General features: G+C 43.8%; 1 protein-coding gene across 1 annotated transcript in view; it reads right to left on the reverse strand.

Moving 5' to 3' along the window:
• The window catches only part of MBTPS1 (membrane bound transcription factor peptidase, site 1), a 62,975-nt gene extending 40,236 nt beyond the window's left edge, over positions 1-22,739 (reverse strand). Inside the window, exons 1-8 of the mRNA XM_077133161.1 lie at positions 22,620-22,739; positions 11,544-12,026; positions 10,590-10,847; positions 8,197-8,400; positions 5,741-5,851; positions 5,169-5,278; positions 3,763-3,879; positions 2,831-2,898 (exon numbers count right to left, since the gene is read on the reverse strand). Coding sequence (XP_076989276.1) covers positions 2,831-2,898; positions 3,763-3,879; positions 5,169-5,278; positions 5,741-5,851; positions 8,197-8,400; positions 10,590-10,847; positions 11,544-11,706 — 1,031 coding nt within the window. The 5' untranslated portion in view covers positions 11,707-12,026; positions 22,620-22,739. The remainder of the gene's footprint in view (positions 1-2,830; positions 2,899-3,762; positions 3,880-5,168; positions 5,279-5,740; positions 5,852-8,196; positions 8,401-10,589; positions 10,848-11,543; positions 12,027-22,619) is intronic.
• Between the last annotated feature and the right edge of the window lie 703 nt (positions 22,740-23,442).

The following is a 23,442-nucleotide window of genomic DNA, read 5'->3' on the forward strand; positions in this document are numbered from 1 at the left end:
AGAAGAGATCAAGTGCAACTGCCCAGAAATGGCACAGGATTTAGAGGTGAGACTAGCTGAGTGACAAAGTAGTCAGAACAGTGCATGAAAGCTGGTAACCAAGACAGGTGAGAAGAGAGAAAGGCGTGCCAGGAGGAGTACCTGCAGGATTAGGGACCTGGAAACTGAACAAAACAGACCGTCGTGGGGAGACCAAGGACACTGGACTTGAGGAGGAGTGCTTAGGGCAGGAAAAGACTAAGCTGGACCAACAGATTCAGGCTAGGAGAGGGACGGGTACACCATGGCCTGCAGGTCAAATCTCGCTCCCCACCTGTTTCTGTAAAGAATTCACTCTCATATCCTCTGTGGCGTTACCAAAGCAGAGCCAAGTAGCTGCGACAGAGAGTGCAGGGCCCACAGAGCCTCGATTTTACAGGTTAGCCCTTCACTGAACGGTGTGCCAACCCTGGGCTACAATCCTGAGGACGCCGAAAACCAAGAAGATGTATTTGATGTGCCCTATTAGGCAATAAGCCAGTGAAGAGTCTTAAATAAATAAACTGCGCAAACACTCACAGGAGAATCAAGGAAACAAGGAAGGACCCAGCCTGGCCCAGGGTGGGCAGCACCGTCTCGAGGCCTTCCTGCCACGTGGCCCAACCCTCGCCCCCAATGCGCAGCAGGACCTCTGCACCTCCTGTGCCGCCAGGAGCTGCGGCTCTGCAAGGGAAGGGCCCCAGCTTGTCAGTGGCAAGTCGATACATCGAATCCCATCCCCGGGCTCTTCCTGCGACCCCGCGTCCCCCACGCTGGGGAGCCAAGGTGGAAAAAGACCAAAAGCAGGAGGCAGGTGAGCAAACTGATGTTAGCCTGGCCCTGGGTGCCAGGAAGTGACGATGACTGGGACCCAAGTAGGGACATGAGAAACGGGAGCAGTGGCCAATATAAGAAACATTTTAAAGGGAAAATAAGAAAATTTGACGAGAATACATAAAATTTGGTGTTTTTTGTGGCTCAGCTACAACTAAAATAATGTGTATGCCACTCAAACCAGGGAATCACAGCACACATTACTGTTGACATGGCAAAAATCCAGAGCAAGGGACGTCTACCCTAGACCCCTTACAAGGGAACAGGATTATTTACTGAACGACAATTAGGTCAGAATCAAATGACTGCTGATATACCATATGTTTGCCCTATAAAAACATTAATTTCATATAGTTCAACCTAATACTATGCCCTGGATCCTTTGTGGAAGCTCAGTCACTCCTCAAGACATGCTTTACAGAAGGGGAAACTGAGCTCCAGAGGCTGCCTCCCCGGAAGTCACTGTTGACCAGTGGCAGAGATGGATGCCAATGGCCCTTCTAACTTTGAGTCCAGTCACTCCCCTGCACCAGGTCCCTCCCACACGGAATTGCACAGCAAACAAAAGCACCCCCTGTGAGGCTCCCCCCAGCAGGGACCAGGAGTCAGAAGGCCAGATGCGGCGAGCACGTGTCGGTCCTCAGGGCACCGACAGAGACGCACGCCAGCGGAGGGTGCATGTGCGGTCCCACCCTCTGAGGACACACCTGTATTTCTTCTTTTTTCTTGGAGGTTTTCTCAAGCCCCTGGTCACAGGACCAAGTTGTATACATCCTGGGTACTCAATAACCGATGATGACAAGCATTTCAGCACAAGAAATTATTTTCCACATGATCTACAGAATAAACTCAGAGCCAGAGGTAGAAAGGAAACTGAGATCTCTAAACTGACAAAAATACATCACCTGTGAGTCAGAAACTGTCTCAAGTAAGACTGATATGCGTCCCTCAGGCACTTTAATGCACCACAACTCCCCAGTAAAAAGGAGTATTTCTGTGGCTCGGTCCAGTGCTCTCCTCCTACCCGACCCCCCGGCCAAGGCCCGGAGCACCATATCTGTGTCTCCCCGATTATTCTGTCCTGTTTTACTTTCGTTGTGTTTGGACCTTCTCTTCTCTAAAACGGCAGGCAGCACAGCTTGTTCACATCCTTACCCTACCATGTCACACACACAGTGGGTCTCAATAAATACTAGGGACCAGTTCATCACTAACAGGTTTATTTTCCTGATGAACTATGGGAAAAAATTATTAGAGTAAAAACTTTAAGCCTCTAAATTACTATTTACAGCAAAGTTTCAAAAAAAAAAATCAAACAAATAATAGGATCTGGTTTGAGTCAGTAACTGCTGGAGCTCAGTGGTGGGCGCACGGGGTCCATTATATATTCTCCCTAGTTTTACATATATTACAAATTTCCATAATATGGAGGGTTTTTTTTAAATGAATGCTCATAGAATCTTTATTTGTAATAGCCAAAACTACAAACAACTCAGCAGTTCACCAACAAGCAAATGGATAAACAAACTCTGTCACAGCTACACTACAGAAAACTATACAATAGAAAACCTAACGAAACAAACTACTGATACACTGAATGAAATCATTAAATTATACCAAAAATGGTACAACTTATATGATTCCATTTATATAAAATGTAAACTAGCTTACAGTCACAGAAATCAGAATAGCGGTTGTCCGGGGATGGTTGCTGGGGTAGGGAGGGTATATTACAAAGGAGTACAAGGGATGATGGACCTATTCACTACTTTTATTGCATTGATGATTCCATGGAAATACATGTTAAAATTCATCAAACTGTACATTTCAGATGTGCAGTTTACTGTATGTCAACTGTACTTCAAAAAAGGTAACATGGAGTTTTATACAGACAGATGGACAGGTATAGAAAACTACACAGACAGACAACCATTTTTCAATTATTTCAGGAAAAGCCATCTCGAAGGTCATCACTTACCCATAAAGAGGGCCGTCATTGCCAATAGCAGAAACCATGATGACATTGTTTGCTGTTAACTCCCACACCTACAAAATCAGCGAGCATTTACTTAGGAAATTCACTGCTTTTAAACAATAAACATATACTTGTTCAGAAAAACCACAACATATAAAAACAGTTCTAAAAAAATAATTAAAGGGAGGGACAAGGCAAGGAGCTCCTCCCCCAGCCCAAATGGAAGACAACTAGTCAGGAAGGTAGATACGTTTGGTGACCAGTATGTTTAGAGAAGGAGGACTCCAGAGCACTGGCCCCTGCTCCGTACAAAGCCCAGACACTGGCTTCCCAGCCACCTCAGGAAAAAAGAAGGGGCTGTGCATTCAGAGAAGATGGAATCTACAAAGCACTGAGGGCCACTTGTAGACACCTTCCTCCCAGGCCTCTGATCCACTGGATCTATGTAAACACCCACCTCCCATGCCTCTGATCCACTGGATCTATGTAAACACCCACCTTCCACGCCTCTAATCCACTGGATCTATGTAAACACCCACCTCCCACGCCTCTAATCCACTGGATCTATGTAAATACTACTCCCACACCTCTAATTCACTGGATCTATGTAAACACCCACCTCCCACGCCTCTAATCCACTGGATCTATGTAAATACTACTCCCACACCTCTAATTCACTGGATCTATGTAAACACCCACCTCCCACGCCTCTAATCCACTGGATCTATGTAAATACTACTCCCACACCTCTAATTCACTGGATCTATGACACTAGCCACCAGGGCTCAGGTCATTAACCACCCTTCCCCACAGCTGTTACCGTCTGGGTGGGAAGCCACCCAGCACACCAGAGACGAAGCACTTGAGGTCTGGGTGTGCGAGAAAAGTCACCCTCGAGACCCACCGATGTCCTTCTGTGTGGCGACATGACCGACCTTGTCAACAAAGGGATGGTCCATGAAGTCAGGCCCGCCGATGCTCAGGTTCAGCACGTCAATCTTCTTTAAGATGGCGTAATTGAAGGCGTCCAAAAACCAAGATGTGTATGACACCTGGTTAATGTGAAAACAGTCCTTTCAGCTGCTCGGTGGAAGTCAGAAAGTGCTACCACACAGTGGTTATTTTTGAGAGTAATACACAGACCCTTAACAGCATGAACTATTTCTTTATTTTTTTTTTTTTACTAACTTAAATTTCAGAAATAAATCCCAAGAATAGATAATGCTCTGAAGTGTAAAAACACTGTCTCAGAAACTGCAGGTCCTTGGAGCAGGATTCAAAGAAGAGGGAGCACCGGAGCTTGAATATGCAAGTTTGAATATGCAGCTCTTTATCTTCAAGTACACCTTTCTCAACAAAATCCCAAACTTCTAACTGGCCCTCTTAAAAGAGAATCTATTGTAAGACACTTCTATTAAGTATTTCTAAATAGTCTAATGTATTTGCCTAGTATTCTTCTTTCCTAAATAGACTGAAGGATAGATGGCATCAATTAAAACAAACATATTTCAAAAGATTATTTCTCTAATGCTCACATCCTACTAGCTTCCTTATTGAAGTTAAACTACTAAATGCACTTAGTTGCATTCTGCTTTTTTTAATTCAGAATTAACTATGGTTTAATCAGAATCAATTTAATAAGAATAACTTTTTAAAAGGCTTTAAAACATATTTATATTTGCCTGTACATCAAAAGAAATACTCAGAGGAAGAGGCAAAAGAAATTAATACAACATCACATGAGAAAGGTAGGGGAGCAGAGTAAGAGCCTGCTGGACGGACGGCAGGCCTGGAAGACTTATCACCACACTGTCTTGTGATATTTTTTAACTATGCGTTACTTATTTAAAAATTAAACTTAAAAATAAATAAATATTACAATCTTTCCTCTTTTCTATAAACAGCTTCTAAACACAATGCTAGGTGCTGGAGACACAGATAGGTAAAACAGTCCCTACCCTTAAGGCAGCTGCAATCCAATGGAGAAAGCAAACAGGGAAACAGGCAATTATCCTATCATGTATTAGCACAACAGGAAGCCTGCCCAAGCCATGGTGGCATGGCTAAGATCAAACAGAAACAGGAGAAATCAAGGAGGGCTGTGGCACACAGTGACCCCGGAGCAGGTCTCTGGAGTGAGGCTGAACAGAGGAAGGCAGTGGAGTAAGAAGGGCAAGATTCAGAGGAGGGACAGTGATGAGACCTCACGGCACAGCGGATGTGAGAGGAAGTCAGCATCACTGACGTGCTGCTTTTAAACAAGTACATGTTCTCAGAGTTTTTATTTTCTACATTTCATTATCAATTCTTTAGAAGTCTTAGAGATCTTAAAAACACTTACCTGATTATTGGTAAAGACCCTGAAAATATGGAGTTCTGCATCTGGAGCAAATCCTTGGCATTCTCTCATGCTGGCTATCACACCTGCCACAAATGTGCCGTGACCCAACCCTGTCACCCACGAGGGAAAAAAAAAATCATAAAACACAGGTGATGAGGTACGCCACAAGGACACATATCAAATCTTCAACGCAACACAGGCTTCGTTCTCGGAGCCCTGGGTAAGAGCCTCTGTGGCTTCTCTGTGGCCAGCTACCCAGCAACAGGCCCAGGGCCCGCCTGGAGGCCTGGCCACGTCTGCTTCCTTCCCCACCCAGGCACCCCTCTCTCTCCTCAGACCATTCCAAGACATTCTCCAAGACATTCAGAAAAGTTTTTGCTGTAACAAAAGACCACAGTAACAGCTTGAGTTGGTCTGAACAATGCTGCGCACCATTTAATCCTTAGCACACAAAAAACGTGCTCTTAACTGACAAGCTCAGCAGATGGGAGTGAAGTGTCAGCCAAAACACGGTGTCAACACATGATCAGAAAATGTATCACTCATGTCCCCACCACTACACTGTGACCCACCGTCATCCAGGGTCCTTTCGTTGGTCCAGTTGGTCCTCTCCTTCACGTTTTTGAAGTGGGGATGCTTCTCACTCAGCCCAGTGTCAAACACAGCAACTCTCACGTTAGCACCTAATCCCATAAAAAGGAAAAAGCCTTTTTTGAGATTTTTGTCTATAAAATACATCCCTCCTTGGGAACCATAAAGAAGGATTCATCACAGAGAACCAAAGCCTGCCCAGAACACAACAAGTTAGATCAGATCCTCCAGTCCCTATGACTTGTGCCTCGAGAAGCTTCGGGGGGGGGGGGGGGCAGTTGACTAAGGCTAAGGAGATAGAACAAAGCGGGAAACACCATTGCTTGCCACTAAACGAGGTTTGAGCCTAGGTAGAAATCCACCTGGACACCCTTGAGTTGTTACCGATGCCCAGGAATGGAACCGCCCCCCTCCCAATCAGGCCTCGAGTTCCTATGACTGACCAGCCCCTTCTGGGTAAATCAGGGTAAGGGGACATTCTAGTAATCTATTCCAGGTCTCCATCCCCCTACCACCTTGGAGAGGCCCAACGTGAAAAGCACCCACAAAGGAAAAACTTGAGAGGGTGTGGCACCTGAGAAAACAGGAAACTATTCCCATACTTGATAAGGGCTGTGATTTCCTGAATGCTACTAATTAATAAGAAACTCCGCAGAGAGGGGCATCAACAACATCAGGTGTAATCACAGCTTGAGGAAGATCACTGCAGCGTGTAGTTTTCTATAAGGATGCATCTACTTCAAAGCTAGCCAAAAGCCATCTGCACCAGTGTGAACTACAACTGATTCTATCAGATCAAGAAACTGTAGATAACAAGGCACTATTATTATTTAGCAGCTAACCAACGCAGTGAAGGGGTGCTCTTCTGTTATGAGAGCTGGACTGAAGCATCAGCACTAAATTACATAATCTAATTATACTGAAGTCACAATCAAAATGTATTGTTTACTTTTTAAAAATGCATACAAATAAAGTCGAGAGGCTATTCTGGAGGGCTACTCTTATGCAAGCTTCAGCTAAATGTTGTTATTTACCATGGTTTGCTAAACCCCAACCAAAACCATTCCTGCCAATCCAAAGAACACCTAGGGCTTTATCTGAGATTCTACAAGGGCTCCATGCGCTATGATTACTTTCCAGAAACCTACAACCTCCAGATGGGCCCCTAGGCCAGCCCGAAACCCAAAGAGGCCCAGCCTCTCTACATCAACTAGTTCCATCCCCCTCTCCCATACTGACAGCCCTTTCAACATGAAAAAGTAAGAATGGGTATGGTTCAAATACCCCTAAAGATTGGGAGAAAGATCAAAGGAGAAGGAGGAGTTATAACAAAGATAGGATTTAACAAATGAGTATGACTGCTGAATCATTATATCAATAATTCTTTTAGTCTCCAGTATCTTGTAAGCCAGCTAGAAGGAAAAATCTAAACTTGTAGAATTGTAACCCATATCAAACTCTGAAATCTGTTCTGTAACTACTTGTTACAATGTACTTTGAAATTTACTGTTTTTTTGTATACATATTTCACAATTTAAAAAATGGATACATAAAATTGGGAACGATTTGGTTTTTGAAATAAAAACTGCTCTGAGAATTTTCATTTTGTGAAGGAGTTTCTCATCCTAAAAGATAGACAAAATCAAAAAGAGGTAATCATTTTAATAAAATGTCAGCCTACCAAGTGTTAAAAGAGTAGGTACCTCAGGCAATTTGAAGGGCAAAAGGCTAAGGAAATCTGAGGAGGGGCAAGAGCCTGGAAGTCAAGGAGATACGGGCAAGGACACCCAGACACTGCGACACACTGGGGACCAAAGAAATGGCTTGCATTTAAAAATCAGGGTACAAGCCTTCCTGTTAGTTAAAACAGGAATTTCCTGCCATGTGAATCAATAGGGGAAAAATTCCTTCGGGTTGTGAGTTTTACTTCATATGATATGGTGACTACTAGAGCTTCATGTCCTGAAATGAAGCAAGTATGACAGTTCACTACTCCGTCATGCTGATGACACCACACTGAAGGGATAAATTAATTCCTATCAAACCACCCCAATCAGCCTAAGCATCGTGTCTGAAGTGAAGTCTTGTCCTGAGAAGTGACATGACCCTACTAGACTCACAACCACCTCTGGCTGTGAACAGTGGCATGCTTGTTCATATATGTACTGATAGGAGGGAAATGCTCAATAATCTATCTCTCTCCTAACCTCAGAACAGGAAACAAAAAATAAGATACAAATGGTGAAGAGGATTCAAAATTAGGAAACCCACAGACACAGAAGCCCAAAGTACAAGGAATCAAAGACAAGAGGTGGCTGACTACATTCGATTCAACAAATATTTACAAGACGAGCACGTGGGGCCGTGCTAAGCACCTGAGGAGAAGGGCTGCCCGGACCTGGGACGGCACGCTGCTCCGCAGGCCAGCGGCACCCACCTGTGTATCCCATCTGCCACAGCGCGTCTGCCTGCAGGGTCTGGGCCACCTGCCGTGGAATGGCTCTCAGCAACCGCCGACTTGAGTGTCTTCCCGTGGCGTGCCAGAACCCAGAGCCCAGGGAGAGGCTCGCTCTTCGAAGGGGACGTGAGGATTGCCATTTCTGGCTCCATCTGGTTTCATTACAGGGCACTATGGGGTCAGCTGGATCCAAGGAAGAGAACGATCAGAAGAGAAGAGGAAAAGCCCTTACACCACACTATCCCTGCAGAGAAAACAACCTGAACACAGAAATGAATCCCTTCCGAAATCCTATTTGAAGGACAGGGGGCTCTCTCTTTTCTAGAAGGTTTTTCTCAGCCTTAGTTAACAATACATTATTTCCAAATAGTTCTTAACTTGGGTTTTTCTAACCAATGTAAGGCAGAGAAGGATCAATAGTTTTTAAAGGAAAAAAAATTATGATGATACTGAAACTGAAAAAACAGAACTGATTTTTCATCAGCAACTTGTTTGCATTGAACCAGAGAAGGAAAGGAAAAAAGTTGAAGAAAGTGACCCTTAAGCCCTCATGAAGTTTTCTGGCACTAGACTTCTGCGACAGGAAAAACCCATGCTATCCCATTAAATGTTGTCTCTAGCCAAACATCAACAGAACCTTTTCCCAATCATATACTGCTCAATATCCTTAACATGTTTATCTATCAGAATTCCCCTTGGAAAAGAACTACAAAGAGACATGAGGGGCTGTAGTGACAGAACTGTTCTCTATCTTGATTTTATTGGTGGATATGCATCTGTGTACTTCTGTCAAAATTCACCAAAATGTACACTAAAGAGGGTGAATTTATTGTCTGAAAATGATACCTTAATTTTTAAAATAGGGGGGAAATTCCCCAAGGACTTTCCCTTTACTTTCCAAAGTCTGCTATAATGAAGAAAAAATCATATTTCAAATCCATCTTAAAAAGAGCAATTCTGTAATACAACTGAACTGGTTTTTCAAGCAAATTACTCTCGTTTTTACTCCTGCCTTCCCAGATTACACCCAAGAATGCCTGAGAGTCGGGAAAAACATATACTCAAATCAATTCTGTTAAGTCATCATTTACATAGTCCAACATCAACCGCTGAGCACCGCTGACTCATTCTCAGGGACGATCCTGGAGGCACTAAATGGATTCAGAATGGGGTGGGGTCTGGCTTCTTTACCTCGGCCTCCACCTGGGGCCCTGAATTCAGTTCTAAGCTTCACTCTTAAAGAGCAAATTTATAACAACTAGAGAGTGTTCAAAGGAAAGCAATTAAAAAGGTGGGGGTGGGGACATAAAACCATATCATATGAATAAATGCTGAAGCAATTTTTATTAGCCTGGAGAAAAGAAATTGTCAAAGGGGCACCATGGATTTCTACAAATATGTAAAAGCCAAGTATCTTCATAATATCTTTAAATGTCGTCTTCTAGAAAACAGGTTGGCTCTGACTTACAGCCCGCTGGATAAAGCTAATGGATGGGTTCCAGATTTTTGAGTCAGATTTCAATCCAAAATAAAGCAAAACTTTCTAACCCGAAGAGCCACGGAAATAGTTAGCATTTAATGTCTATTTACATCCTAAACACTCTGCTAAGCAATTTATTACCTTGGCTGATGATACACGGGAAAAAAAATTTCTTCAGTAATATATATGCTTTGAAAAACAGTATATAATAAATACGCAATTTCTTTCATTTCAGTAAAAACTCTACCTTGACAAGCCCAAGCTGTACTGAACTATGTAAGAAGAAGCTCTCAGGCTAATAGGGGATCCACAAGTGTCTTCCAACCCCACACCTGCTCAGCTGACAGCTTAAATGTGCCTAGCTGAGTGGTGCCCACACATGGCCATGAGGCCCCAGGACAGACAAAATCAAACCCAAGGAAAAGATATTTTGCAAGAGTGCCTTAAAAAATAAAAATAAAAACACATATTGCCAGAAGCTAAATGCAAACAAAGAGGAAACTCAAAGACACTCTTTTCAAAATGGAAAGAGGAGTCCTGCACTAAAAATCTGAAGGCTCTGAAATTAACTTGGATGAAAAGCAATTGCAAAAGAAACAAAGATCACTAACATTCTCTATGGTAAATTCTCAGATTTCTTTCTTCCAAAACAGCATGAAGCCTCATTTGAAAAAAAAAAAAGAAATCCTACCAAGAAAATATTCACAACTAGTGAAACTAAATAAAAGGATATGAATGTTCACTATACTATTTTTCAACTATTCTGCCAGAACACTATTTTTTTAAATAAAGAGTTGGAGGGGGGGTGGATTTGTCTGAATCTGTATGATTTTTTACTCCAATTCAAAGTGAAACTGAACTGACAGAGATTCACCTGCAATCAAATACTTACATTCAGCATACTTGAGGGAACGCAGGACTTTCCTTTGAGGGGTTACTCGTTTGATGTTTGGATGATCTTCAAGTGTTAGCAGCCCAGCTTTCTGCTTTTCTTTTATTTGAATCACTTCAAAATCACTAGGGTAGTCACTAGATGGATTGTTTCGAGGAATAATTTTCCAATTGTCTATTTCACTGCTCTTCAGGGCACTTGAAATGAATGAGTTTCTAGCTTTGGCTGTAAAGTATCCAGTGAAAGCCACGATATATTCTGAAATCAATGACCACAAATAAAAATAAGAATTTATGTATATATGTTATAACAGATTATAATATAGCCAATCTAGATTTTGGTTTTAAAAGAAAAAATTCATCTTCAAACCCAAAGTAAAAAAGAACAAAAAAAAAGACTCGTTTTAAATGCCATGGATGGCAGTTTGCAGAGTTTTGACTTAAAATATACCTGTATGGATCTCCCAGTCACAGAATATATCATTCAAAATCAGATGCATGTGCTTTTTAAAATAAAGAAAACATTAATAGAAGTTTGAATGTTCAGCAAAGAAATTACTGGGAGCTTTTCAAATAGGAAAAGGGAATTCAGAGGAGTAAATGCTCAATTTTACTTTACTGAAAACAATGACAATCGCCCAGAGTGGATCACGTGAGCCTATTTATTTAGTCGCATCTGGTCACTGGAATTTCAGAATATAAATATTCTGTATCCAAACCTCCCACCCTCACCACCCTCAGTGGCATCGGTTCCATGGAATCACGTGGTAGGTAAATAATCCAGCATGTCAATTTCTTTCTTTTACCAAAGCTAACTATATTTGGAAACAATTTAAGCAGGGCTAACATCTGTGTTCTGTGCTCTTAACCCATTTGAAATCTATGGTAAAAATAAATAAGTTTGGGGGAAAAAAGTGAGGGGAGGGGATCCTCACATTTAAGATGATATCATTACCATATTCTACAACCGTGGAGGAGAATTCCACCTTCAAAGTCAGGTGGGAGCAGCCAAGGCACGGGATCTTTTCGAAAGATTTCTTTTCCAGTCTGTCACCCAGATGTCTCTTCCCACAGAGCAAAACCACTAGCAGAGGCAGCCAGATGGTAACAAGCTTCATGGTCAAAAGCAAATGTGGTCATAAAATCACAAATTCAAATTGCACTTTTTGCTTCCTTGATTATCAGTTAATTTTTGTTTCCGCGAAAAGCTGAAACATTACTGATTAGCCATCTTACAGTTTTGTCCAACGTAAATAAAAGTTAAATTTCATGGCCTTTTGTGGTTTAGCCTGAAAGAGGCTTTCATTTCTTTCTTCGCTTCTTCTCCATTTTGGATATAAGGCTTCGCTCACTCTGGCCGAGACAACTGAGTCCTATACTCCATTTGCTCCACAGAACCAAAGTCCAGAGGGGGTGATCAACCAGTCTGTAAGCCAATCTATGAAACCAAGCACAGCGTACAGGGAAATTAGTAGCATTGTGACATACCCGGTATGATTTAGCTCTATTTACAATGTATATAAGAAGATAAAACAGATAACCCCTTTATAAGACGAATATATAACACAACCATGAAACTTTTTATCTCTATTTTATTTAGTTGCTCCTTGATTCTTTGAGGGGTGAAGAGAGTTTGAAGGAAGCTTTAAAAGTAAAAAAAAAAAAAGGTAATCAAATAAACGAGGAAAATGGATAAACGAAAGATTCCAAAACAACACCAGGAAAATTAAATACATGGGTCCTAAGCATCCTTGCAGCCAAAGAGAAGAAAGACTCATGATGCCAGGGCCTATTTTGCTTTGCTTGTATTTCAGAATTCATATTTGTCCATCATTTATACTTTTTCACCTCCAGGGCATCTTCCCAATTAGAACTTTAATTTTTTACAAATTACACCAGTTTTTCAGGTACAAGCTTAGTAAACATCCTTATTTCTGTTGTGAAATTAATACCTAAGAGCAAACTAATTTCCACGCAAGTCATGCATTTAACCCCTTCTAAACTGTTAAATACAAATAAATACACTGTGCTCAAAATGATAACTACACCTTTTCATATTGTGAAATATCTCCTGCCAGCTCTATGAAAAGTACCCAGCAGAGTTTTTACTATAATTTCATTTATTTTATCTGAAGCCTCAAGCTTAAACTGCTAACATAAAGCCAGATTAAATCTTTACTGGAAGTAATATAGGAGAGGACAGTTTGTGAGCTAAGCTAAAGGAAAAATGTTATCTGAATATAAAATTACACGTCCATACAGATACCTTTCAAAATACCCGAATAGATGAAAAAAAATCACCATTCACAATGAAAAACAGAGCAGCAGTTGAGACAATGCTTGGCTGCAGCATGCTTTGAGAGGTCAGCTGTACAGATCACACCTGAGATGGGAGGGAAGGTGGGAGGAAACAAGACAGGCCTTCACTGCTAACTGCTCAAAAAATAAAACATTTAGGACAAGGAGTTAGCCACATTTCAAGAAAGGGAGGTCAGGTTGTTAAACCCCTTCTCTATCAATGGGTTTATGGCAAACTAAGAGCTTTTGCTTTCTTGGAGACTACCCATGTAAGCTTCCATAAGCAGATAACACTGATAAAGGACTGTAAGAACTATAGAACTCAAAGGATTTTTTTAAGTGTAATAATTAGGACTTGTAGTACTATAATAAAAAGTTATCCTGAAAAACAGGCATATCTCTAGAACTGGAACTGCAGACTAAAGCAAGGTTGGTGGAACAGAATGCATCGCATACAGATGAAATTTAAAACAGTTACTTCCATACGGACCTGAGCGCAGTGAGAATGCCAACCACAGGCACCAGTGAGGAAAATGGCCCCAGACAGAAAGGACCAGAGGGGGAGCAGAGGACGCAGAGCCACCCCAAGCGATGCAGCGGCAATGTGCCTGGGAGTGAGCCTGTTTTTCTTGTTATGCTTGATACCTCCAGAAATGGGGTATTAAGGAATATAATTACATGAAGCACAGACCCAGCTTAATTAAAGTATTACTGCTCAAGGAAGAGAAAGTTAATCACCAGCGGTAACAGTCCTAGGTTATACGAGATGAAATCACATTTAAAAGATTTAAAGGGCTCCTTGACTCAATTAAGGAAAGTTTAAAAAATACCAATGAACAAACAAAAAGTTCTCTTAATACTCTTCTACCTCAAGCTAAAGAATCTGTGGCATATCTAGGCTGCATACAACCCAAGTATTGGGAGCAAAACTGGTGAGCAAATCTCAGACCTGAGTTAAACCAACTTTAAACCTGTTCCAAAATAATTCACTCTCAGACAATTCATCTTTTCTATCTAGAAGAGACTGCTGTGTTCTCTTACAACTTGGGCAGGAGCCTCCCTTTAAGGGAAAGAGAAATGTAAAAAAAAAAAAAAAAAAGTATTGATGGATTTTAAAATGAAAAAAGTGCTAAGGTAATTAGTTCTCCCCCAAATAACAAAATAAGCTTTTTAGCTTTGGGGGAACCAGGACGCTGAGAAGGCAGGATCATAAGACATTCAACTTTAATTAGTCTGTTCATTAACTCATCCCAAGCGCATGCTCCATGCCGGGGTGGCAGAGGTGACAGGTCCCGGTGAGTTATCTGAAAAGAAGGCAGCACCAACACAGACAACTCCAAAGGGAGGAGAGGAAGAGGCCAAAGGGGCAGCAGCAGGAGGGTGCCCGGGAAGGGCGCTGGGCCGGGTGGGAGGCAGGGTGGTACTGAGGAGCTGGCCGGGGCGGGTTGCAGAGTGCAGAGCAGAGCTCTCGGCAGACCAGGCCAGCCCCGGCCTACGGGCTCCCATCAGAGGAGGGGGCAATGGGTGCAAGGCAGGAAGGGCTGAAAGGGGTTGGGGCGGCCATAAAGGAGGAACGACGGGCGAGGAAGTCAGTGGGCTCCTTCCTCCCCTCAGTCCCCTCACCTACTGAGCATCTCAGGGCCAGGCTCTGCTCTAAGCAGTGAGCAAAGCAGGAGAGAAATCTCCGCCCCTGCAGAGGAAAGGGGAAGACAAGACGGGAGAGTATCTGTGGAGACAGATGGGGAGGGGGCAGCGCTGTCACTTAGAGAAAGGGCTTCAGCTTCCAATCACAATGGGGAGGGAGGACATCAGAGGCTTCTGAGCAGGGAGGCCCCACCACGTGACTCTCATTTCACCTGGGGCTCTGGGGGGCAGGGGCCCACACAGGAGGGCACCAGAAGGCGCGCCCGTAAGGAAGGCCACCGGAGCAGTGCCGGGATGGCAAGAGGCGGTCAAACGGCTTAGGAAGGCACAGCTGACAAACCAGATGGGGGGGCAGGTATGTGCAAGCAAAAAGTCAAGGCAACACCAAAGGTTGTCCGAACAACCGGAAGGATGGAGCTTGTCATAACCGAGATAGAGAAGCTGGATTGGGAAGCAGTATCAGGAGCTGAGTTTTGGACAGGTTAAATTTAAGACGAGAGAACTGGGAAGGTATGGCTAGGTCAGGCTCCTAGCGAGTCTGCACCTTTTCGTTGGGAGGAAAAAGTAGGCAGAAAGGGACAGAGAGGTAAAAAGAAAACCACAGTCAGTGGAAAAGAACTTGCATTGGAAAGGATGGCCAACTGTGTGAAATAATTTAGAGAGGTAAAAGAAACCGCTGAATCTTTTCTGGAAGCACGTGAGTCCGGCACACACTGCACCACGCCATACTACCCCAGTGGCGACCCAGCCACCCCGTGTGATGGAAGGAAGGCAGCCCCAGGCATAAAAACCACAGGAACAAGTAAGGCTGAAAATGTTGGCACAAGGAAACTCCTCCCTGTTTCGTCTGTATCTGAGTGACTTTTCTTAAAAGGTGGACCAAAATCTAGGTGCTACGATGTTCTAAAAACATCCGCAGTCCTGGAGGTCTGCAGGAGACCCCGGACTGCAGTCAGGGTGCCGGCAGGACTGCAGCCCCTCGGGGCTTCTGGGGGTAACCGCCTCTCTGTCCCCTCCGCAGCCTCTACAGGCCACCTGCACAGGACTTGGGCTCATAAAACTTGTGATAACAGCTCTCGAAGTTTCTCTGGTTTCCCAATCCTAAAATAAAAGGCTTCAAAAATAAATTGCCTTTGAGGAAAACAAAAGCATCCACCCAGGAGCTGGAGGCTTGGGAAACGGCAGGGGCACTCGGTGACGCCCGCCGACTGCCACCCCCCCCCACCTCGTGCTCTGGTTTTAAAGATGTCCGGGCCCCACTGACTCCTCTACCAGGGCTTCCGGGGTCGAATACTTTCCAACCTGCCTCCTTCTTGGTTCTCCTCTGGGATGGAAACCCTGTGAGCGGTTCCCCACGCAGGCTCGCCACCTAGCGGCCAGCAGAGAAGCCGCACTCTACAGGGTGGACGTGCACGCACAGAAAGAAAACCACTTTACAAAAACAGTTCCAACTTTTCCTTTTCTTCTTTTTCCCCAGAGTAATCCAGCTGAGTCCAAAGGAGACAGGTGTTCTGGGTCCAGGTCCTGGGTACTGGAGCCTGGACAAGGTGAGGAGGGAGGCAGTGTCTAGAAAGGGGCGCAAGGACACTACACAAGCAACGGGGTGATGGCAGTGGCAACAGAGGGACAGAGTCGCAGAGGGGCACGGATGTGAGCAAATGAACATTTGAAGGATAACGGGAGCCAAGTTTCTCACTGTCAGGGTAGGGAGTTAAAAAAGCGAAAAGGGAAAAGAGACCAAATGCACTGTGAGGGATCAGATTAAAAGTGGAAGGATGGTGTGAACCCAAGGCTTCCAATATAGAGACAGATGCAGAAATAAATACATGCAAATGTATGTATATGTGTGTATATGTGTACATATATGTACACATAAATATACATATATGTCCAGCTATACACATACAAACACATCTCCAAGCTCTGTCTCTTAAAAGGAATTGGGAGCAGTGACATCCCAACAGCAAGGCAAATATCTGGTGACCAGAACTGGGTTCCTTAATACCATTCTCCATGAAAAGAAACCCAGCTGATTCCAGGCTGGGCAGGTAAGACCAAGAACAGCCTTCTTGTGTCAGAAAGTAAAGAAGTACTCAAAGAACAATGAGGATGCATCAAAGGACATAGGAGACAGCTGGAAGGGGTTCCCACTGGCCAAATCTGGGACAATCTGGGCATAAATAACTAATGAAAGTACCAAATCTGACCCACTAAATAAAATAGGAAGCCACGCATCCCTTCTGATAAATTATAAAGTGGATGGAAGGTTTGAAGAATGGACTTATTTACATAGTCTCAAATGCCTCCCAACAAAATTCTTAATTACAAAGGGAAAAAGAGTAATTTCACAAGGGAGAAGAGGAATCAAGTTATCAAAGTTAGCCAGTAACAGGCCATAGGGAACGGGTCCAGGCGAACAGATGCACTAAGAACATGGCATCACTTCCATGAGCCTCCTGCCAAAGACGCACAACTTCAATAATAAGCAAGCGCCAGACATACCCAAATTGAGGGACATTCTACAAAGTACTGGACTAGAATCTTCAAAAGAATCAAGGTAATGAAAGTCAAGGAATGACTGAGATGCTGTCCCAGATTGAAGGAGACCAGAGACAGACAACTAAACGTGACTCATGACTCTGAACTGCATCTATTTGCTATCAAGGAATAATCGGCAAAATCTGCTTGGAGCCTGCCAGAGTAGATGGTAGTGAAGTATTAACACTGATTTTCTGATTTTGATAGCTATGATTATATAGAAATGGTTCAGGGTGGGGCTGGGGGAGTTGTAATGTTCTTGAACTTTTCTCTTAAGACCATTTCCAAAAACTGCTAGAAGCGCTATATTTAGCCTTTGTTGTCAGGAATGCACTTGGAAGAGGGAAGGGAGACTAAAAAATAAAAATTTAAGTGGGGGGGGGAGAGCAAGCGTAAGTCTTATTAGACTCCGTCTGTGCATAAACCAGACCATACACTATGTCTAATACTTATAAACATCAATTGTGTACAGATGCATCCTGACAGCCCAACAGACAGAACCGATCTAGTCAAAGAGAAATTAAACTATACCTTATTCTAAGTAACTCACAGAATTCCTGAAAAGTCATGATAAAGTAATTTTCTGCCAAAATTTACTCCAGTGTTTCTGTGATATACAGCATAAAAATAAACAGCATTATCATGGTTAAGAATTCATACAAGCTCAATAAAATGAGTATTCAGACACTGCTAGGGTATGTAAAAAACTATTATAATCTTTTAGAATGGCAATTTACCAATACGTATTTTATAACTTCAAAACTTTTGAGAAATCTATCTATTTATCTATCTATCCATCTATCAATCTATAACCAATCCAGTAGTAACAACCACCAAAACTAACACTTATTGAACATTTATCCCGTGGCAGGCACTATTCCAAGTAATCTGCACACAGTGACCCACTGAATCCTCACAACCACCTACTACTGCCCCACCAAAGTGAGGTCCAGAGCAGCTGGGCACGCTGGGTGGGGCGCACAGCCGGTGGCAGCAAAGCTGGGTGGGAACTCAGAGGGTCTGGCCACATTCCTAATAGGGAGGTAGCACTGATTTTTTTTTTCTTTAAATTTCCCCTAGGAATTTATCCCAAAGAAGTGAGACTAGCAAAGCACACGAAGACTTACGTTCAATGATGAGAACTACAAGATTACGACTGGGAAAAATCAGAGAAAATGTAAATGTGTAAATAGCAGGACTAACCAATCAGGGTTCACCCATTCTAAAGGACATGATGGAGCAATTTCAAGTTGTGCCCTTGGGGTTGTCTGAATAATGACTCCCCCGAGACATCCACAGTCCTATTCCCAGAAGCTTTGTGAAGGTTACTTTATAGGGCCGAAGGGGCTTTGCAGGTGTCATTAAGTATCTTGAGATGAGGAGTTTATATTGGATTATCCTACAATTATCCAATGTAATCATCATAAGAATCCTTAGCAGAGGGAAGGCAGGAGATGAGGGTGGGTAGCAGCAGATGGGAGGACAGAACCAAGAGGCTGAAGTGATGCAAAAAAGGGGTCATGAGCCAAGAAGCAGGCAGTCTCTGGAAGCTGAAAAAGGGCCAGAAACGGATTCTCTCATAGAGCTTCCAGAAGCAAGCAGCCCTGCCACCTTGACTTCAGCCCAGTGAGGCTGATTTTGGACTTCTGACCTTCAGAGCTGTAAGATAATAAATTCATGTTCTTATTATTTCTTAATGTGGAACACTTCACGAATTTGCATGTCATCCTTGCACATAGGCCTGCTAATTCCATGTTATTTTAACCCACAAACTATGTGGTGATTTATTAGAGCAGCCACAAATCACCCAAACAACATGTTTCTCAAAAATACTTAAGAAAACAAGAAAATGCTAATGAAATATTAAGTAAAAAAGCAGTTCATTTACAAAACAATCCAAAATTTAATCTTTTAAAAATGTGTCTATGTGAACAGTGAAAAAATAACACTAAAGGGTATTTACCAAAACATTAATAGTGGTTATAATTTTGATTACTGATAGTTATTTCCTTCTTTATGCTACTTTATTTTTACAAAAAGCATGTTACTTTTATAATCAGATAAAACATATTACTTTCAAAACTTTAATAAATCTTCTAAAATAAATTTTAAACCAAAAAATCCTATTTTCTGATAAGATAATGGCACAAAGATTCAAAATATGTTAAAAGATTTCGCCTTATTTGCAAACAGAGCAAAGCTTAAAAGGGATCTAGTTTCATGGAACTGTTTTTAAAAATCTTCTAGCCAAAGGAAAGGACACCCTTTGAAAACATTAAGCCTTTAGGCAGTTCACTGTAAAGGCTTATCACTCGTAGTATCACTTACTCATGGAGTCTGGTTAGAGCTGTTATCGGATCCACTAAATGTGCAGTGGATTTAATTTCTATTAATTCTTTATGTAGAAGACCTGGTTATCAGTCCATACAAAGGTAGAGCCCTAAAACGTTATTTTCAAAACTATGGATTCCATGAGTATAATTACACCTCTAATATAGGTGAAAATATCTGATATCAAATACCAAATAAAGAAGACACAGCTAAAATCATATATTCTAGGAATAAGATTTAATGAAATATCTGTGCAAAAGGGAGACAGAAGAGAGAAAATGTAGTACTTGGGCAAGCAACTGGTCTGGCTGACAGTTCACACTTCTTGCAGCTCTGAAATTCTTGAAATTTGCATAACACAAGAATATCACTAAGATGATAATTCTGGGTATAACTAAATGAATTTGACATTATTTCTTTGAAAATAATTAAAGAACATATTTCAGGTGAGAAGAAATGACATACCACCTGATAAACATCTAATTATGCTTTCCTTCTTAATAAACTATTTTACTGAAATAGCCCAGAGAAGACTGAATTTCATGTTTAGACCACAAACAGAGACTATTCAGTTCACCTGAAATCGGCTGTAAAAATATCACTTTCGTAACTAACTGTATACTTGGCTCTATCAGCATTGTTTGACAGGCTGATACTTAAGCAGTGCCAAGTCACACTGTTCTAAAATAAAGGTGTGTACCCTTAAGTCTAAGTGAGCCATTTCTTCTAGAGCATTCTATCAGCAGATCTTGTATAAAAACCCCATAAATTATCCAGACCATGGTGTTGCCAGTGGGAGGCTGAGAGCCCTTGGCCCGGATGGTCTTTTACAGCCTATTATTTCACATATGGTGTTCTCGCCTCCTTCCTTCCTTCCTCTGATCCTTTAGCCATCTATTGCTAGGTAGCCACACCAGGACCCCAAAAGTTAGTACCTTTCTCACAATTTGTTTTCTTAGGCAAAAAAAAAATTTATCAAACTTAATAAATTTAATTAACCAATTCTGTAGCACATCAAACTGATCAAGACGCAAGGAACTGCAAATCAACTCAGTTAAGTCTTCTTACTACCTCTCTAACCTGTCTCAAACAAAACACTTGGAAAGAGACCAAGTTGTTTTCCACCCTCTCCTCACTACCCAAATATCAAATACATGGTCTTAATAAACAAGGTGCTGCAGTCTTACTACTTCAGGTCACCCAGGATGGGAGTGAGCAAGTGTTTCCCCTCCGTGCAAAGAGGCAAATGCAAATCTCCCAAAAAGAAGCCACTTAAAACACTAATGAGAGCCTTCTAATCATGTGTGGCACTGACTGGCTGCCACCCATATAAAAAGCAGTGGGCAAGTACTATCCACCCCTAGAGTCAAAGACAGTGTAATCCAAGGACATGTGAATGTGAAGGGAACGCTAAAAAACTCTTGACTAGATGAGTTCCTGATCCATGGAACCTCAGGTGCTTCAAGGGAAGCACTGCACTAGAACTTGCCAACTCTGAGTTGTGGGGTAGTGTGATGGGAAACCTACCAGGCCTGATTCCAACTCCAATCAACAGCTCTGCCATCACCGGCATCACAGATGGGGGTATAAAATAAAACTTTATTTGCAAAAAGCATTCTTCATGAATGGATAGACAAAATGTGGTATGGCCAAAGAATTGAATAGTATTCAGCCACAGAAAGGACTGAAGTATGTATTGATTCATGCTAAAACACGGATGAACCGCGAAAACATTATGCTCGGTGTAAGAGGCCAGACACATATGCGATTCCATCCATGTGAAATATTCACAAAAGGCAAAAGCTAGAGAGACAGAAACTACATTCCTTGTTGCCTGGGGCTGGAGTTGGGAACAGGTACTGACTACAAATGGACACCATGGATGCAAGGGAAATATTCTAAAACTGGACTGCGGTGATGAGTGCACAACTCTTTAAAGACTTTAGTCTGTAAGTCTAAATTATCTCTGAATAGTACACTTAAAAAGATGAATTTTATGCTACAAAATTTACCTCAGTAAGGCTCTTACATTAAAAATAGAATTAAAAAGGGCTCTGCAGAGAAGAAAAAAACTGGGGGGGGGGGGGGGTGAGAGAAGGAGTCCTCCCTCCAAGTCCCTCATTTTTTAAGTTTTGTATTGAGATAAATTCACACACCATACAAACCATCAGTTCCTCATTTTTATACATATGCAAACTGAGACCCAGAAGTAAGAGAAAGATAATTACTAGCACAGTTAAGAGTAAACAGCCAGTCTCCAGAATTCAACCCTGAGGTCTTATTGCAAGATATCTCATTTGGAAAATGTCATTCAGAATCTAAAGTAAATGCAAACATTTAATTTGGCTTGTGCAGATCAAGAGGTCAAATTTTCAGGGGTGGATGATCTATATGTGATGCTCTAAAACAGCCTGGGATGGTACAAGCATGACATGGCAACGCAAGATTCTAAAATCTATAGGTTTAAGACATTATGGTGCTGAGAGTTTCACAAAAGGTGTCCACCTTGCCCACAGGCTTCTTCCTAAACTACATTTTTAAAAAATCAGCAGAGCGATGTGTACGAACTGAGTTAGGGCAGAGACAAACGCCGTGTCCTACGACAACGAATTATGCCACAAGGAACTGAGGTCATTCAAAACCTGATACTATTTCCTCCCTGGATGCCTACCTGGAATCATGTGTATGTCTGGAAGGTAAGGGCCGAGGTGGGCATATTCCAGTAAGGACAGGTATATTTCACATAAAGAAAGCACTGAAATGGAGCAGTCTACCAAACCGTGCGGACACATGGCGAGGCCCAGACAGGAAAGACACAAAGCTGAAAGTCGTGGTCGTGTCTGGGAGAGGGTGACAGGATAGGGACTGTCGCGTTTCATACGACCAGGAACCGCACTCTGTAGATATAAAGGCCTCTTTTCAATGCATGACCCCAAATGTCCCCAAACCTGCGCGCCCAATCTGCTTCCTGCACCTCGAAATCATCGCGACGCAGGGCTGCCCTGTCGCAGTGCAGAGCCCGGGCCCCGCGGCGCGTCCGCGTCCGCCGAGCGGGGGCCCCGGCCCGGCCCCGCGCGGACCCCCGCCCCGCCTCGCCTCCCGCGGGGCCTGGGGTGCGGCCCGGACACCTGAGCGATCCGGGCGGCCGCGGCCGTGCAGGTCGGGGGGGGGGGTGCGGGCGACGGCGGGGAGCCCCGAGCGCCGGGCGCGGCCGACGTACCTGCCGCTGCCTCACGCTCCGGTGCGGGCGGCCTGGGACAACCCAGGCTCCGCCGCGAACACGCCTCGGCTCTCCATTCGGGGCTGTTTACTCCCAACTCTCGCGAGACCGCGCGGTCGGGGCGGGGACACCGACTGCCGGAAGGGCCGGCCCCCCTGCTGGCCCGACGTGGCCTGCGTGCGCGCTCCGTGAGGGTGGGCGGGGGTCTCGCGACGGCTGCGGCGCTGGGCGGGGTGGGAGACGGCTCCAAGGGCGGCAATGAGCTGCCGGCAACCCCGGGCTTTAGGATGGGCGCTTGGGCAGTGGGATGCTCCCGGAAGCCGCCTAGTCGGGTCGCGTTTACTGAGGCCCACCCTGGCGAAGGGCCCCCTCCGTCGCTCGAGGCGTGCTAACCCGACCACACACGTGCTGGGAGCTCGCTCCTGTTCCTGCGAGGCCCCTTGGGGTCCACAGTCCGGAGCCCGGCTCGTCGCCCGTCTTCCTGAGCCGGGGCCGCTGAGTTCCCCATCCCTGACCTGATGGCACCCCCTAGGCACCCACTCATGAGATCTGGTCCTCGTCGCCCTCAACCACGGAAACTCCCGGGTGTTTCACTTCCTCCCACGGGCTGCTGAGAGGCCGGGTGGCTGCCCACGCGCCTGTGAGGACCCAGGTCCTGGCCATCCGACTCCCGCAAGGAGCCAGCCCTTCTCCACCCAAAGTCCGCCTGCTGGCCCTCAACCCTTGGCCATCCCGCCCTGGCCAGTGAGGGCCTCCCGAGAACGCAGCGCGCGCCCTGGCCAGGGTCACCAGTACCTCCAGAAACCGTGGACGCGGTAACAGC

This window comes from Tamandua tetradactyla, chromosome 16, assembly GCF_023851605.1.
Source record: "Tamandua tetradactyla isolate mTamTet1 chromosome 16, mTamTet1.pri, whole genome shotgun sequence".
Taxonomy (NCBI): domain Eukaryota; kingdom Metazoa; phylum Chordata; class Mammalia; order Pilosa; family Myrmecophagidae; genus Tamandua; species Tamandua tetradactyla.